The sequence below is a fragment of the Pyrgilauda ruficollis genome, unplaced genomic scaffold (genome assembly GCF_017590135.1).
Source record: "Pyrgilauda ruficollis isolate IOZ18807 unplaced genomic scaffold, ASM1759013v1 scaffold12, whole genome shotgun sequence".
Taxonomy (NCBI): domain Eukaryota; kingdom Metazoa; phylum Chordata; class Aves; order Passeriformes; family Passeridae; genus Pyrgilauda; species Pyrgilauda ruficollis.
Genome location: NW_024510321.1, coordinates 2324562 through 2341249, shown reverse-complemented (window position 1 = coordinate 2341249; position 16688 = coordinate 2324562). Strand labels below are relative to the sequence as shown.

The window sequence follows — 16688 nt, the reverse complement described above, 5'->3', positions numbered from 1 at the left end:
AGCCAAGGGCACAGCAGGGTCAGCTGCACATGGACTGACAGGGAATGTGAAGGAGAAGCAATCAGCCTCAGCAGCAGCACCGGCTCCCAGGCAGCAGCAAGGTGCCACAAGTGGGAAAGGTTCTTGGACAGAAGGGTGAAGAAAGATGGTTGGGGACTGGACACAGGAAGAGCATCAGCAAGGAATGGGGCTCAGATTCTTGTCCAAGATGCTGGTGTGGGCGTGTGGGGAGGAGTGTTCAGCAGTCTCAGCTCTACTAAAGCCTTGAACTCTTAGTTCTAGCAGCAGCAGCTGAAATAACTGTCATTCAGGAAATACTCTATGTCTCTTTGGATCAGGCTGGCAGGGGATTTGAAATAAAGGGAAATAGAGAAAAATTGTAAAGAAGTATTCAATCTCAAAAGAACTCATGCACTTATGAAACTGTGCAGGACTAGTTTCATAAGAAGTCACAAAAATTAGAACTTCTGATAGCTGGAATGAATAATACAACTCCTAAACGGAAGAAATAAAATAGCTAAGGAGGGACTACAGCCAGCTGTAGCAGTGACTTACCTCTTCATTTCTTTGAGCTAGAAAAACCTGGCTTTCTTGCATCCTCCACTGTGCTGGCACCTGAGAGAGATTATTAATCTCAAAGGTTCTTGACACAGTCTCACCCTGCTTAGTCAAACCAAACCGGAGTGATGGAACATCAATACGAAGTAATGGACCCTAGGACAGCAGGAAACAGACATCAGAATGGACACCACTGCCAAAACTGCCTCATTAAGAAACATGTTATTATCTAGGATTAATATTTCATTTCACAGAGAATATCAGAAAGCAAATGCACTGTGTAATGCAGAAAAATTCTGTGTGTCATGGGAATATCAACATTGACTCAATAGTCACTACAGCAAAAATAACTCCTGCTTGTAACCACTTAAGATTTCTCAAGCCATTGAGAAGCAAAAAAAGCTTTATTTGGACAATGGCCAGGCCACACAGCTCATCCTCCTGCAAGACTGAACTGCTCCTTACCTTAAAAGCAGCCTCAACATGCAGCATAACTGGCTCTGGACACAGCTCAATGTGACAGGGCAGGTTATGGCTGATGACCCCAGGTTTGCTTCCAGAAATTGCCAGTACAAATTCACAGCATTTATTCACATCTAGAAGAGAAAACACCAGGCTCCTATCTCACCTTTTTGTAAGAAACCACCTGCTTCAAGCATGAAGCTACTGGAATGAAATTAAGTCCCCTGCTGGCTCCAGTGGGCTGGAGATCAGGTAATTTTTCAGTTTGCATTATAGTGCTCTGTGACTATCATAAATTGATATAATCAATTACTGTCTCTTTCATTAATTACTGCTTGCAAGTCACAGAAACTTTACCTATGACACCAGTACGAGGTTCAACTTCGATGATCTCAGAGTCTGTGATTTTCTCCCATGTGTACTTGATCAATGTTTTGCTGTTGTTCCACAGCTGAAACAATTAAAATAAATGAGACAATTAAGGCACTTTAAGCTTTCAGAACAAGAAGTCAATTTGTTGAGAGCACTGATACACTGCAAACTAGGTTTTGTGAGTCATCATTTATTTAACAGTATCTCCTTCACATGGGTGAAGGTGTTCCCTCAAACCTGAAGAGAATCCATTAACAATTCATTCCAAAAACATTATAATATTTGAGACACTTAAACATGCCCCCATTTTTCAAAAATGTAACAGAATTTCTAAACATAAACTGAAAATCTTTTGAGTGCAGCTTGGCTGTTTTTTTTTTTTTTTTTTTTTTTTTTTTTTTTTTTTTTTTTGCCAAAGGCTCTGTTTGTGAGGGAGATGCAAGCTCTTGAAATGTTTGGCCTGCTCTTCAGATCTAGTTAAAACATTATTTCTTAACTACAGCAAATAACTTTGTTCTTTGAAGTACAATTATCTCTAAGCACAGTTCAAATTCTTATCTTTTTAAAGACTAAAAAAACCCAACTGGAAACTGCAAAGGATGTTGTTATATCATCAGTAAGTGGCTTAATTACCTCTATCACATGTGTAGTTATACTGGGTTACTGGGAAGTATGAAATAGCTGCCTTAAATTGAAAAAAAAAAAAAGTTCTAGGGAGAGAAATCTTAAAACCAAAGGCTGATTATCAGGATCTCTAAGAAAAAAATGGGAAAATCAATAACTGGGAAATGTCTTCCTTCCTGGCTCTTGCTAACAGGCCTGTTTTTCCCAAGTGAGTCTAAGATCAAAAGGATCCTGATCTGTAGTGAAGGGGATGCTGTATGAGGGGCCAATTGCAGCAGCACTCTGTCCCAGAATGGCCAAAGAGAAATTACCAGAACCTGCAGGAAAGAATAACATCTAGTAAACTGCAGCATGTGTGATTTTTGTAATTCTGTGCTTCCTGTAGTTCTTTGCATGAACAATGCTCAGTTATGAAGTAATTTAATCATCCATTGACTATTCCTCCCAGCTGGAATAATTTTACGCTACAGGAATGACAGAGTGATAAGCAATAGGTTAGTGACCCAGAAAAACATTGAGAGGGGTCAAACTCTGTGGTATCAAACTGGAGAGATGAAAAAGGAACTAAGGCTGGTGCCTGGAGTGAAGGGCTGAGCAGGCTGGGTAGCGCATTTCAGTGCAGACCCTTCTGCATTCATGGCCTCCTTTAAAAACATTTCAGGAAAACTAAAATAACAATGACTGTCTGATATCTTCTAATAACACCTATGACATCCAGTGACACAAACCACAACAACAGTGAAGTTAAAAGCACACCAACCTTAAATGTTTTCTTGACATTTACACCAATGAAATTTTCTCCAGGGATAATAATGGCATATGGTTCCAGAAGAAGATGAAATGGTTCTGTTAAGCCTTTAACTTCTATTTCCAGTGCTATTACATCCTCTGCTCTGCATCCTGGGATGTTTTGAAGCATCCTCTCTTCTACTAAACTTTGGGAGGAAATGTGGTAGAGTCATTAAATATGTTTAACCTGTGTTAAATTGGATCCTGTCTTTTAATCACCAGATCAAAACTGATAACCATCACAAGTTTCTCAAGTACAGATTGCCTGCGGGCAATTAGCTCAGCCAATTAAAAACTTCATTGTACTTTAAGGTATCCTAGTTGTCCCAGTCTGTCCATGAACAAGTATATAAGTCACATACTGCTGTGATAAAGAGTAATAGCAGGAAACCCTGGAAAATAAGCAGACAAAATGACAATATTATCTTTTTCCAAGAGGGGAAAAGCTAGGGCCAGGCATGTGTCCAGGCATGGGGGAGGATATCAGGGATGCTCTTTGTACCACAACTACTTGTGCAGATAATATTCTTTATGCTTGTCAATCCATCATCACCAGAAAGAAGAAAAATCCCAATAACTTTATGTAATAGCACAGATAAATTGTGGCTACATATCTTACTGGGAAATGTTTCTCAGCTTACCAAGGTGATTCTGGGTTGTCCCTGACTACCATCTGCATCACACTGTGGTAACTCTTCAGCTGCACAGATGAAGGAGAAAAGGATTTTAGTGTCAAGTAATCATTTATGTTGAACATCAAAAAAAGATGGAAAAGTGGTTTACATGTAAAGGATAAATGATCATCATCTGAGTACTAAGCTCTGATAAACAATATTCAGACTCTGGAGTTACTAAAAGAAAACATGTTTGACTGCAAAACATTAAGCCAGATTGTGATCTCATGGTGCATGTTTCCAACAAAAACACTCATTTTTGACATGTCTGTTGTTATTTCCCCTGTATATTGCATACTACACACAAGCATCTGCAAAGGCTCCCCAAATTAAGCTCAGTACTGCTGTACCAATTGAGAAGTTTCTTCTAACTGCTCCAGAGTATTCAGCTAATTGATCATCAATCTGATCTTGAGTAAGAAACATGACTTTTCCATCATGGGAAGAGAATGCCTTCTGTATTCTAATGGAGGGAGGTGGGGGGGAAAGAAACACAGAAGCAGATAGACCTTAAATTTGAAGGGCTATGCAAAAGCTTAATTTGTTTGTAGACAGATACTAATTTTGATGCATATTTTAATTCAATATATTTTCTATTAACTAATTATTTCTAAAAAGCCAAGTAGTTTCTCTTCCACACAAATTTGAGGTATTTCTTATGTCTGTCAATCAACACTGCACGGGACATCCCCACTCTTGGGCTTTGGATCAGGTTTCTCTAAATACAGTGAGCTCATACTCCTTATTTACAGGGACAGGGGAGCAGAAACTGAGAGAACAGCATTCTTTGGGATAACTGCATTCCAACATCCTTGCAGCCCTCTTACCCACAGCTGCATACAGCATTTCTCTGCCAAAGGCTCCTACTATCCCCTTAATTCACCACTCAGCTGTTCATAAGACCCATTTCAGGCCAAAAAAAACTACAGCTGGAAACAGTTTAAATAATCAGTGTTTGTTAACCAATTTATTTAGACTGGAGTAGGCACAAGGCACATCCCCCAGGAAGAGGGGGAAGGGTCAGGAGCTGGTGGAGGAGCTGATTGAGGGGTGAGGGTGGTAACTTCACCAGCCAGCACAGCTGCAGTGTGAGGATGTGTCCACAATTTCAGTGTAAAATTAACTGTGTCCAGTCAGTCCCCAAAATTACATGAGATCAGAAACTGTCTCACATTTTGCAGTCAAAACATGTTTTCTTTCAGTAACTTTCTACATTTTGAACACTGTTTATCAGAGCATAGTACCAGCTAATTAAATTTAATTTAGAAAAGTTGCACAGCAAGGATTTTATGACTTGAATAAAAATACACAGCTGGAGTTTGCAGATAGGAAGGAATCATAAGCCATACCTCCTGTGGAGCATAAGTGAGAATAAACTCATGATCTGCATCAGGAAGCAAAATTCCCTGCTTAGGATTTAGGGAGAAGGCTGACTCTGGGTCTTGATTGTTTTTGACCTCTGTAAAGTCTACAGTTTCTTCTGGTATTAATGGTTTCAGGTTAGGCTTTGTTATCTGCCAGAAGAAGGGAAGTTCTAGATGGCTGCAAAGAAGTCAATAAACAACAGAAAAGCTATGATTAAAAAATCAGGTATTTTTGAGTAAAATATATTATAAGAAAATGTTCAGATTCTTTTTCCAGGTAGGAAATTCCTCTCTTTACAGATTACAGGGGCTTGACTTCCCTGTTTTTGTGAGTCACAAAGCTGCTGAGGCATCATAGAGTCAGAGTATATAAATCATACAAAGAACATGCTAATATGTGAAAGTAAATTCTATAAATGTCTAAGATATTGTAACACTTTCTTGCCTTATTTGAACTTGTCATGTAATCCAGGTTTTAGAAAACTCTGCAATTCTTTTTTCAAAGATCTGGGATGAACAGGACCATTCCTGCTGACACCAGTACATCTGCCTTGGATCACTTCTGATGACCTACATCACATTCTGAATTTAATCCAAATGCAAGATGTGGTCTTTAGCATGTCAGCAAACACAATGGCTCCATCTAAAATTATAGCCATGGCTCTGCCCCACTCTCTGCAATCCAGAAAAGGTTGCTTAACTAGGTTGTTTCAGCAGAAGTGTATTCCATGGAATGTCTTCATGGGTTTGAGAATCTTGCTCATGCTGACCTCAAAAATTCTGCCTTAGTGAGGGGGAGAAAGGACACTGGAATTTGAAAGCATTGCTGATAAAACTGGATATTTACAATTTCTTGTATCACTTTCTGTAGCAGAAGGAACATTTCTTCTTCCTGCTTCTATGGAGTTTACTCTCAGCCTGGCCAGCTTTGTTTTATACAAATGCTGACACCAGATGTGCAGGGAGTGCTGTGGTGATTATAGCACAGAGAAAATGTGGAAATTGGCACAGTCACATCCTTTGTCAGTTTACAATATCCAGTTCACCAATCACACTTTCTTTACTCAAACATCAGCCTGTTCTGGCATTATGCATGTGTGATTTCCAGGCCACAAAATAAACTGCCAGATATTCACTGCTTGCAAATAGCAATTTAGATTAATGGTCCTAAACCCAGCACTGACCTGCTCACTGCTTTGATGGTCTACAGCCTCTATCTGCTGCAATCATGCACAAGTGTATTTCTGTTTAAGTCTGATTCTGAGCAAAATCAGGATGTCACTATGTTCAGTATGGTGTAACTGTCCATAAAGACACATTAGTTGACTTCAAATTGAATTTATATTTAAATCTGTAAGGACTCAATAGCAGGAAACATGTGAGAGTTTTAATGTGAGTTAATTGCATTGGGCTCCCATTTTGATCCAGTGGAGTCCAGCATGTATTGTGACTTTTCTACAGGAGGTGTCTCCAGTCAGAATTGTATGCTTGGAATTGTATGCTTCTATTCCCTGCACTATGAAAGGAAAAGAGTGCTTATCTCAGTTGCACAAGTATATGTAGCAGACATTTAAAATTAGATAAATCACCCTGTAAGTATTTTCTGCAACCATGTATATTTATGAATTTTTTGTAGATTTACCTCTATTAAAGCAAATATATTGACCTTGGCTAATGGCTGCCATAACACTTGAACAATGTACAACATTCCTTGAACTTTAATTACCAAATAAGGAGCAAAAAGAAGTAAAGATTCTGCAAAAAGTTTATCAAGGGCACAAAGGTTTCTCCAGCTTGAGAGAGTACAGTATGACAATTGAGATCCCTAGCAGTATGGCCTCATTGCAGAGCACTACTCTGATAGCAGCTACCTACGTGGAGTTCCTTATAACCAGGATCTTCTCCTTAGAGCTCTGTGGGTTTTGGGGCTCGAACCGTATGAGGTGCTGTGCTGTTGCATCAGTGACTTCACCCAGCTGAGCTTTGCTTTCTCCACCTGTGACAAACAAAAGCTCCAGAGCAATCACCTCTCCAAGCCCTGGAAGAAATAATTTGGTATTGCTGTTTACCATCTGACTATTAATATAGTTCACATAATCAATAGCAAATGTCATTCATGTTCATTATTGATTATATCTGGTGTTTCCTCAAGTTTCAGAACTGCAATGTGTTAATTGTACAATCCTGATGTTGTGTTTATCAACATGTATTTACAGAGACCTTCTGTTCATGAATTTTATAGCCAGGAATTTCAGGGCCACAGCCTCAGCTCGCTTACATCAGCATGGTTTCACTGAACTGAGCAGGGTGTTTGCAGTGGTTGACAATGTGGCTCCCAGATGTTTTGAGCAGTACATTAAAATCAAAATAAGGAGCAAATGAAGTATTAAAAAAAATCCAAAGTAAATACATGTGATAAAGTGATTCAGTAGATGACAAAGCAAGCCTCATGTTATAGCACTCACAGTTATATTACAGTACAAGCACCAACACTTGCAAGAATTTGAACTGGTTTCATTAGTTAATCCAAAGACTGCCTACCTCAAAAGGACCAAATGTGGTTCATTTCTGCCCTGTTACACCTCATGTTTCATAGCTTGTCAAGTTATCTTATTAACTTGAAAAGAGATGAGTTGCACCTGGAAACTGGTTTTCTTTTCTGTGACTTGGTGACATTTTACATTTGGATTTTTGCCTACTGAAGGTTAAGAGCTCAATGTTTTCTGAATCCAGTGTATCCATGCACTGGGAAGGAGCTTGCCTACTGAAGGTTAAGAGCTCAATGTTTTCTGAATCCAGTGTATCATGCAGGGGACACAGTATTTGCTTAATCCAATGACATAAAATGTTACCATCACTTCATGCCAGCAATCACCATTCACATTATCTGAATATATATGGTATTAGAAAGGTGCTAGAAACAAACCTGTGACTGTAACATGATTGATTGGATAATTGTCACACAAAATGGTGAATGTTTGTTGTGAGGCTTCTGGCAAAGAAGGAAAAAACACTACCTGAAAGAGAGAAGAGAAATAACAAGGTCTGTAACTGTTTTCTCTCCCCTAAGCAAGACACTTCAATTTGCAAATATTCCCTGAAGAACAGTTTTAGTAATTAGTAATTAAAAGTAACACTTGCAAGAAACAGAGTAATTTTTTGCTCACATAAACCCAAACTTGCAAGGTCCAGCCAGGTCTTCTAAAACGATCTTGCTTGTTAATTTATTTGGTGAAGTAAAAAACCTTTCTACAGCAGTTGGCACTAACCTGTACTGTTGCATTCTGCCCTGGAGCTAGCTCCAAAACAGCAGGCTGGATCCGAAAAGGATCCTGTATCACAAAATCAGCAGTGGCAGCCACCTAAGGCATTAAAACAAACAAACAAACAAACAAGTTAATAAATTAAATTGATCAGATCGCTGTGTTTACAACACAGATTTACCTGAAACAGGCAGTTTTCTACAACATCAGTGTTTTACCTCTTACCATACATTTTTTCACACATCTCAAAAGAGTGGGGCTCATAAAAATGGCTTAAGTGAAAAAAAAAAAAAAGCTCTCTGCTTTATAATGACCTTGTTGAAAGCAGAAGGGAAAGTGCAGTCTCTGAAGACAAATAAATGACAGTGTCAGAAGCCCTAATATTCATGTTCACAGCAGAACAGCTCTGCCTGAGAGAGGGGCTCTGTCTGTTTCTCCATGCTTAAAACTCACTTTGAGTTGGAACTGTAAAGTTTCTGGAGGGACAACCTGGCCCATCTGCTCTTTCTCCAGCACCAAAAATGCCAGTCTACCTGTCCCATTTTATCTCCTTTGTCCCTCCCACTGAGGCCCTGTTTGTGATGGGGAGCTACAGACAGAGCAGGACTGGATTGGATCGCTGTGTCTACAGGTGCAGCAAGGTCAGTAAGGGATGTTTTTGTTGAGGAGGGAGAGGAAATTACCTCAAGCAATTCTAGAACTGATAGGATTTCTATTTGCTTCAAGGGCAAGGTTAAAGTTTGGGCCAGTTTTCCTTTCCCTCATCTATGCCTCAGTTTACCTCTCCCCTGATCAAGACAAGCACTACCACAGGAAAACCAGAGCACAAGGAGGAGAGGAGGAGGTACAGCCATCCAGGGAGATTGGTCTTCAGGATAAAGGTGAATTCCTGAAGGAATGGCACAATGCAGATGTCTCCAGCAAGGCCTTCTGACTTCTGTGCTAATACAACATGACTGGCTCAAGAGGCCTTCACACCAGGGCACCCACACCATGCTGGGTCCAGTATTTCCCTTCTGATCACTCACCCCAGAATCAGGAGCTGGCCAGGCTTTCCCTGGCATTATAGAGAACTTCCCAGTCCTAACTCCCTGATTTCTGCACAAAATTGCTGTTGTTTTTATTCCTCCAACAAGGCAGGAACCACAGTCTATAAAGTCAGGCACTGCAAGGAGTAACACAGAAAATCAGACTCCAGAGAGAGCAAAGGCTGATGATTAAACAACTCTTTACAGACATTACAGCATGAGACCATGCCAGGTTTTGAAATCTTAAACCTCCTCAAATTCTTTCCATTTCAAAGTTGGACAGTGTGAGATGCATATTTCTACATTCATCTTATATTTTAATGATGTAAAATGATCTTTCCTCCTTAAAAAAAAGGAGGATAAAAAGTAAGATGATTTTTTTTTTTTTAAGAAAAGCTCAGTATAACAGGTAAGGTGAATTTACAAAAAATCAAAGCAAATTTTTGCAAAAGTAATCCTGTTTATTATAGTAGAACTTAGATGTCTGAGAGGTGCAGGTATACCATATCCATATAAAATTAATTTCACATTTCATGAACATTAATTAATAGCATCAAGTAGTTATAAAAAAATCATAATTCCATAATATTTATAATTAGTAATTACAATTGGGAGTTCAGGAATCAACAAAACACAAACCTAGAAATGAGGCCCCTACTCACTTGTCTAATATAGTGAGCAAGAAGAGCCTAAGAGGGCAAGAACAAATAATTGAGGAAAAATCCAACAGGATTACACTTCAATAACTAATAAATCTGGATAAGTGAAAATGAGATAGATATCAAAATGTAGAAACTGCACTGCCAATTTTTTCCACATTTGTTTTGTGACACAAAATTGAAGACAGTCAAATAAAAAAAAAACCAAGTCTGCTTAACTTTAGAGAAATTTAGTATTTGGACACTACTGACATGTTAATACTGGAAGTGATACTTTAGCTTGGATTGGGATGACAAAAGATTCTGATACTTGACTCTCCACTAATATATGATCTTCATACTCTCCCAGATATTCAGGAATAAACTGGACTGTATACTGGCATGCCATCCCAGGAGCAATCATTCCTCCCTTTCCTGGATATTTTCCTTGGGGAGAAAAATAAAAACAAAAAAAAAGTCAGAAAATTAAAAAAAAAAATTAAACCTCCCAAAATTGGCTGCAGTATTTATGATCACATCTTCCTCTGGAAAGATGCCTGTAAATTCCCCCCAATTATTGCCTAATTCAAGCTGATAAAAAGGGATGAGCACAAGAGGCCTGGCAGTGCAATCTGGAAATGTGCACATGTTCCAGGGAGCTCAAAGATTGCTTTGTCTGAAATATACTCCTCATAAACACAGAAAACAGCGAAGAGAAACTTAAGAGACATTACCCAGTTTTGCTTTACCACAAGACTAAAGGGCTTCCATGGAGACACCTAACTTCTAAATATTCCTCCAGTTCTTGGGGTATCACAATCTCCCTAGGCAATCTATCCCAGTGCCTACCCTACTGTAGGAAAGAATTTTCATAACTTTCCTCTAACCCATCCCTCTTTATTGCAGCGTGTTATTTCTTGCCCTCTCCTTGTAATTTTTTCAGTGGAAACTCCATCTGTTCCTAGATGAATTTTGGGTAAGATTCAAACTAGGTATTCCACTGACACATTTTAATCTAACATCAAACACTTTCATTTAGTCTTCTTGAATTCCTCACTAGACCATCTCAATCTGCTTCTGAGTTGCATGTGAATGGCCCTAAGTCAGCTGTCAGTTTCTAAAGAACTGAGCACTATGGAAAACAGAATATCTCTGAAAAATCTTTGTTAGAGCAGGTAAATTAGATTTTGTATGTGTTAAGATTTTAAAGGCAGAAAAAGAACCCTTACCTGGCCAAATGAAAAATACTGAAGTAGAGGGTGGGATAAGTCTTACATGTTGACCTGTTGAAGTGATGTTCCGTAGCTCTACAGTCATCTTCATTAAAAAAAAAAAATGCTACATGGTAATTACAATCACTCATTAAAATATTTGCAATTCCCTGGTACTACTGCTAGGACTAACTACGTCATCATCACAACCAACCCCAAAATCCAGTTTATTCAATAGAGGCTGAATCAGTACCAAAACAAAGCAGAGACTGAGAGGAGCCCATTTTGTCTTCACTGGTTTGTGTGTCAGTGGCAGGTGTGATGGAGTATCTTCAAGGAAGTTAGAGGGTCATAAATTCAATATACAGAAGAAACTCAGACTTTTATTAAAATTCAGAAAGGCTAAACATTGGGTGAAATATGTAGATCATGATAGGATATAATTCTTCAGGGAGGCAGAATTAACTCTCTACAAAGAACCTTCTCACCTCATAAACCTGCCCAGCTTTATCATACAAAAACAGGACAGAAGGTGGACTGGCAAGAAACACAGGAACAAATGAGGTATCACTGAAAGATTAAAAAAAAAGAGAGATTATCTTACTTCCTGTTTATATAAATACTGATAAAGTAAGAAATTGCAAAATGTCTCCTTTGGCAAAACTAAAATGTCATACAGACATACTGTGCTATTAAGAGACTATATAAGAAATTTAGCTCAAAATATCTCTGGGTAAATCCACAGCAATTCTATAGTGGAGCTCTGTGCATTCCAGCCCAGAATCCAGAAACTGCACACACTGCATACCCTTTGGTATCTTCTGCTTTTCTTCTGGCTATGATTTCTTCCACTTTTTCTTGAGAAATTACAAGAGATTTGCCTCCATCCAGAGTATTTGGTGGGAAAAAGCGTGGATTCTTCAAGTAATTCTGTCTTTTCTCAAGTCTGGAGAGGTACTCATTTAATTCCTCTGCTTTCCAGGACTTACTCTCTTTCCTGGCTTGTTTCTGTGAGTCTTTAGTTTTCTTTGAAAAACAAGAGTGCACAGTGCAACATGAAACACAGTGATTTTGAGGATGAGGAAAAAGGGAGCTGCACATGTGTAATTAAAGCTACACAGCAATGATAACTGACATAGAAATAAAGTATTTCTCCCTTTTTTAACAGAGTAAATCTAAGTACTGGTGTCAAATAAACAATGGGTGGATATTCACCCTTTGCTGCAGGAAGAGCAACAGGCCCTACAGATCAAGTAGACTAAAAGTAACTTGTAAAATGTACCTTACTGATGGTTTTAGCCTCAAGGCTGGAGTCTTGGACAGAGGACAGAGCTGAAGATGCACTTGTCACACTGTCAGTTAAGTAGACACTCTCATCCAGTGAAAAAGCACGTTGTTTACGTGCCCCTTTCAGGTATCCAGGTTCTGATTCTCCTGCAATTCAAAGAAAAACAAAACTTCTGTAAGAGGAGAACATGAACAACAAATATTTAGTCTAAGCATAGGTGTGTGAATTTATTTTAAGGCTTGTTGCTGGCAAAAATCCTCAAAAATTTAATGTACCTTTAGAATTTATTTTCTACAAATGAAGCTTATAAGTTTTAATAATAAAGTTTTAGAAGCACTAATTAAACAGGCTGTATACACTTATATTACTCCCAGAAAGATATGTTAACCTTATAAGGAAAGTGACATTTTTCACTTTGTTTGGAATTACAATGGAAAAAACCAAAACACAGATCTTGAAATCTGTGACTAAGTTGATTACTCTGAAATGTTTGTTTTGGCTTGACTGAAAAACTTCATTTCAATGATCCTAAAACCTTTCATCTTGGCTCACACATAAATAAAAGCAGTCATCTTGACATTGTCCGAAATATTTTCCTTACTGATCTTCATGTGCAAATAAAACCAATATATTTCCAGAACTGGAAAACTTTAAACCCTAAATAAAGAATACAATTTTATTTCACTGAAAATAGTTTTTACTTTAATGTAACTACTTCCCTTCTCTAGATACAAGATGTAGTTGCAGCTTTTGTGCTAATGAAATTGGATGGAGACAGAACACTAATGCAGTGTTTGTGTGAGATGGGAAGAACTGTAAAATAAAGTGCAATAATGATCAAATATCATATTTAAGAACATCTAAACTCAGTAGTTTTGAATTTATCAATTATACTTTGAAAATGTGTTCTTCATGGAATCTTATGCTTAAAATACTTGAATCACTTCTGCTTTGGCAGAAAACTATAAAAATATACTCAGATCTGCTACATCCTCCAGTGCTTCAAATACAGAGTATTCTAAGAAGTCTAAATTACTTTCTGCTTCAAAAGTTACCTTTTGGTGCTTTAGCAACAGGTAATTTCTCAGTGATGTAATCCTCAGGACAGATTAAATTATTTTTTCTGAGAAGTTCATTGTCCACAATCCACCGAAAAGAGGATGCCACTGCAACAGTAAAGCCAACAAACAAAAAAAGCAAAATATTAGCCCCTTCAAAGATACTATCTTGATCAATCCAAAGTAATGTTGCTTTTACGCCTCATCCCTGTCAGGCAATATTATTTTTATAGAAAAGAATATTATATAGAATAATAGATGTATTTTTTATAGGAAATAATATTATAGAAAAAAAAATCTGGTATTTTAATCCCAAAACTTGGACATGCATCTCCACAATTCTAAATTCAGTTCAAACCCAGCTAAGCAGCCATTGGAGAAATACTTAATCTGTTGCTGCTACATATCAAGGTAGGTATGCTTGTAATATTTAGGTGGTAACCCCTCAATCCAAATTTAACACCTTGAACATGACCTAGTTGTTCAGTTTCTCAGTGTTAAACAGATGTTACTCAACTTGAACCTCTGCACAAAATCTTTCAAAGTTGCTCTGTTGATGTAAAGCCAACCCCAAGTTGGGTGTCCAGGTACCATAAGCATGTACTGGGGAGCAACATTCCAGAATCCTCACCTGGAGGCAGCCCCAGTTTATGGAAATATTTCCCTGCACGAATCTTCATCTGCTTTAGAACCCTTTCCTCTTCATCTTTTGCTCGGGCCTGGGCCTGAATGATCTCCTCTTCTGCTTTGTCAGCTTCTGTCAGTCGGCTCTTACACTCAGCCAGAAGCTGCCACAGGCATGGGTGAATCAAGAGAAATTTGAGCTGTTACAGGCAGAGGTTTTCTTTTTGTCTTTGAGAGGTAAACATAGACATATTAGTAAAACATCACCACTTTACAAGCATCAACTGGCCTGCTAAAACACTGTCATTCACAAAACAGAAAAAAACCACCTGTGGCTCAAACCATCCAGCATCAGCCTCTACTTTTATGCACTGACAACAGCTATTAGAGTGATGACAAGATAAGAAACCTGGGCCACTGATCAGCAGGTACAGGGAAAAGTTTTCAGCCAGTACAACAGGCATTTAAAAGGCTACTGCTTTTACTGGTTGTACTCTGTGTCTGAAAAGCCACCTTGAGATAACAGTATCATGAAGGATCATGTGACTATTAACTTACTTGAAAGGTTCTGTGGGAAACTGTGCTCAAGTAAATTTCCATTAAAAAGTCAGTTGTAGAATCAACACTTCCCTTTAAATTTTATTTTACAGAAGATCTAAGTAGTGACTAAAGAGCTCCAAACTCTGACTTGGTTTGGACTTTTACCTTCTCTAGCTCATCTGTGTAACTGTCTTGATAAACACTGTCTCCTCCTTGGGACTTAATCCAGTTTGTTGCCATGTCCACCTCAAAAACATCTCCAGTGTACAGGTCCTTAAAGGCTCTAGCCAGCACATGGGAGATATCCTGGGGAAAGAAAATGAGCATGTTTAGAGCTTAAAGCAAGAGACAGGATGGAAAAGGTACCTGGAAAGGGGATGTGTGTGCACATGAACACTGAGATGTGGATGTCTGTGTGTGTGTGGGACTGTGTATCTGTGCTGGCTGGACATGTAGGTGATGATGATGGACACAGTTCTCTGTGTGTGAGTGTGTGTGCAGGGATGGGGCAGTGTGAGTGGGGAGAGTGTGTGGGAGGAAGATATGAGTGTTGTACAGGTGATATGTGTGCGTGTCAGTCCTTGTGCAGGGCCTGTACTTGTGCCCCAGGGTGTGTGAGGCTTTTTGTACGAGGGTTTGTGTGTGTGAGGCTGTTTGTATGGGGGTTTGTGTGTGCAGGGGGGTGTGTGTGAGGCTGTTTGTATGGGGGTTTGTGTGTGCAGAGATGTGAGAGGCTGTCTGCAGCGGGGTCTGTGTGAGGCTGTGGGTGTGTGTTTGTCAGGCTGTTCATGGCGGGGTCTGTGTGTAAAGCTGATTGCAGGGTGCTCTGTGTGTGATGCTGTTTACAGGGGAGTCTGTGTGCAGGGGTGTGTGTGGGTGTGTGCGTGAGGCTGTTTGCAGTAGGGATCTCCGTGTGTGAAGCTGATTGCACGGTGGCCTCTGGGAGCAGAGTTTCTGTGAATGCGTGTATCTGTGTGTCCCAAGGGGACAGGTCTCTGTGTGTGGCTGTTTTCGGGGGCTGTGTACAGGGCTGTGGTGCTGCTGGAGGCTACACTATTTCTGCCCGTGCTGCCCAGCCCCGCTGCGTTACCTGGGGGTCGCCGCTGCGGCTCCCCTCAGTCGTGCCCATCCCGGCGCCGGAATCCTGCGTGTTACATTTGCGGCTCCCCTCAGCCATGCCCAGCCCGGCGCTGTGATCCGCTGTGCCGATATTCGGGCTCTCCTCAGCCATGGCCGGCCCGGCCCCTCCTCATCCTCCCGGCACCGCCGTTGCCGAGTGACCGTGCGGGCAGGGCACGGCCTGGCGGGGCAATGGCGGTGCCCTGCCTCCCTTTCCCCGGCGCCATCGCCCCTCACAGCCCCGCCGACCCTCGGGGGGGCTGAGGGCGGCACCCCGAGGCTCTGAGGGGCTCGTAGTCCCTCTCTTCCCTGCTATGTACTTGCGATCTTCTGAGGATCAGCAGCCTCGTGACTTAATAAGAAATAAAATATTGACTTGAAACCTGCGAAGGGGATTTGGACATCGCGGGGATTTCTCGGCCCTGCGCCGCTGTGCAGGTCGCGGGTGGGAGCTGAGGGAAGAGGCTGAGTCCTCTCCTGACGGCCCACACGTGGGACGAGGAGGTTGGGCTCATCCCTGCCGCTGGAACCGGCCTGGGAGATGGGAATATTCATCAGCAGCCCCAACCCATCCATGGTCCCGCTCTGCCTGCGGCGCCCTGGCTGTATACACTGGTTGCTAACAACAGGCTCCGCTGAATCCGGTGATATTTTCCATAGAAACCATCCCGGTGTAGATTTTTCTCCTTGTCCTGCTGCCTTTTTATTCTTTCTTTCTTTTTCCTCCCCTTCCTCCACTCTTTTTGCTCAGAGTGAAGGAACCTGACTGTGGTCCCCGGGCTTCTCCATCACTAACAGGGTAATTTGGCTCTATTGGTGGAGTTGGGCAATGTTACACTCTGAACGGAAAATAACTATGGCAAAAATAATTGGAATTTACCAACAGGTGTTTTTCCACCAGCAGATAAGCCAAAGGCAGTGGGTGTAAACCCCACGGCAACCATGGGGGTGGTTGAAATTCAACTTGGATTTTTTTTTAGGTATATGGCACATGTGCTTGAGACTGCAGGGTGTCACAAGCTTCAGGTCCTCAGCTCACCAAAGTCTGGAATAAAACACGAAATTAAAGCCAGAGG

General features: G+C 40.4%; 1 protein-coding gene across 1 annotated transcript in view; it reads right to left on the bottom strand.

The window, feature by feature from the left end:
- The window catches only part of DLEC1 (DLEC1 cilia and flagella associated protein), a 32956-nt gene extending 17232 nt beyond the window's left edge, over positions 1 to 15724 (bottom strand). Inside the window, exons 1-19 of the mRNA XM_041488840.1 lie at positions 15584 to 15724; positions 14659 to 14799; positions 13961 to 14117; positions 13327 to 13437; positions 12266 to 12417; positions 11792 to 12009; positions 11472 to 11553; positions 11002 to 11089; positions 10046 to 10219; positions 9135 to 9271; positions 8113 to 8205; positions 7770 to 7860; positions 6719 to 6881; positions 4829 to 5021; positions 3447 to 3505; positions 2777 to 2951; positions 1378 to 1471; positions 1024 to 1154; positions 556 to 714 (exon numbers count right to left, since the gene is read on the bottom strand). Coding sequence (XP_041344774.1) covers positions 556 to 714; positions 1024 to 1154; positions 1378 to 1471; positions 2777 to 2951; positions 3447 to 3505; positions 4829 to 5021; positions 6719 to 6881; positions 7770 to 7860; positions 8113 to 8205; positions 9135 to 9271; positions 10046 to 10219; positions 11002 to 11089; positions 11472 to 11553; positions 11792 to 12009; positions 12266 to 12417; positions 13327 to 13437; positions 13961 to 14117; positions 14659 to 14799; positions 15584 to 15724 — 2559 coding nt within the window. The remainder of the gene's footprint in view (positions 1 to 555; positions 715 to 1023; positions 1155 to 1377; positions 1472 to 2776; positions 2952 to 3446; positions 3506 to 4828; positions 5022 to 6718; positions 6882 to 7769; positions 7861 to 8112; positions 8206 to 9134; positions 9272 to 10045; positions 10220 to 11001; positions 11090 to 11471; positions 11554 to 11791; positions 12010 to 12265; positions 12418 to 13326; positions 13438 to 13960; positions 14118 to 14658; positions 14800 to 15583) is intronic.
- Between the last annotated feature and the right edge of the window lie 964 nt (positions 15725 to 16688).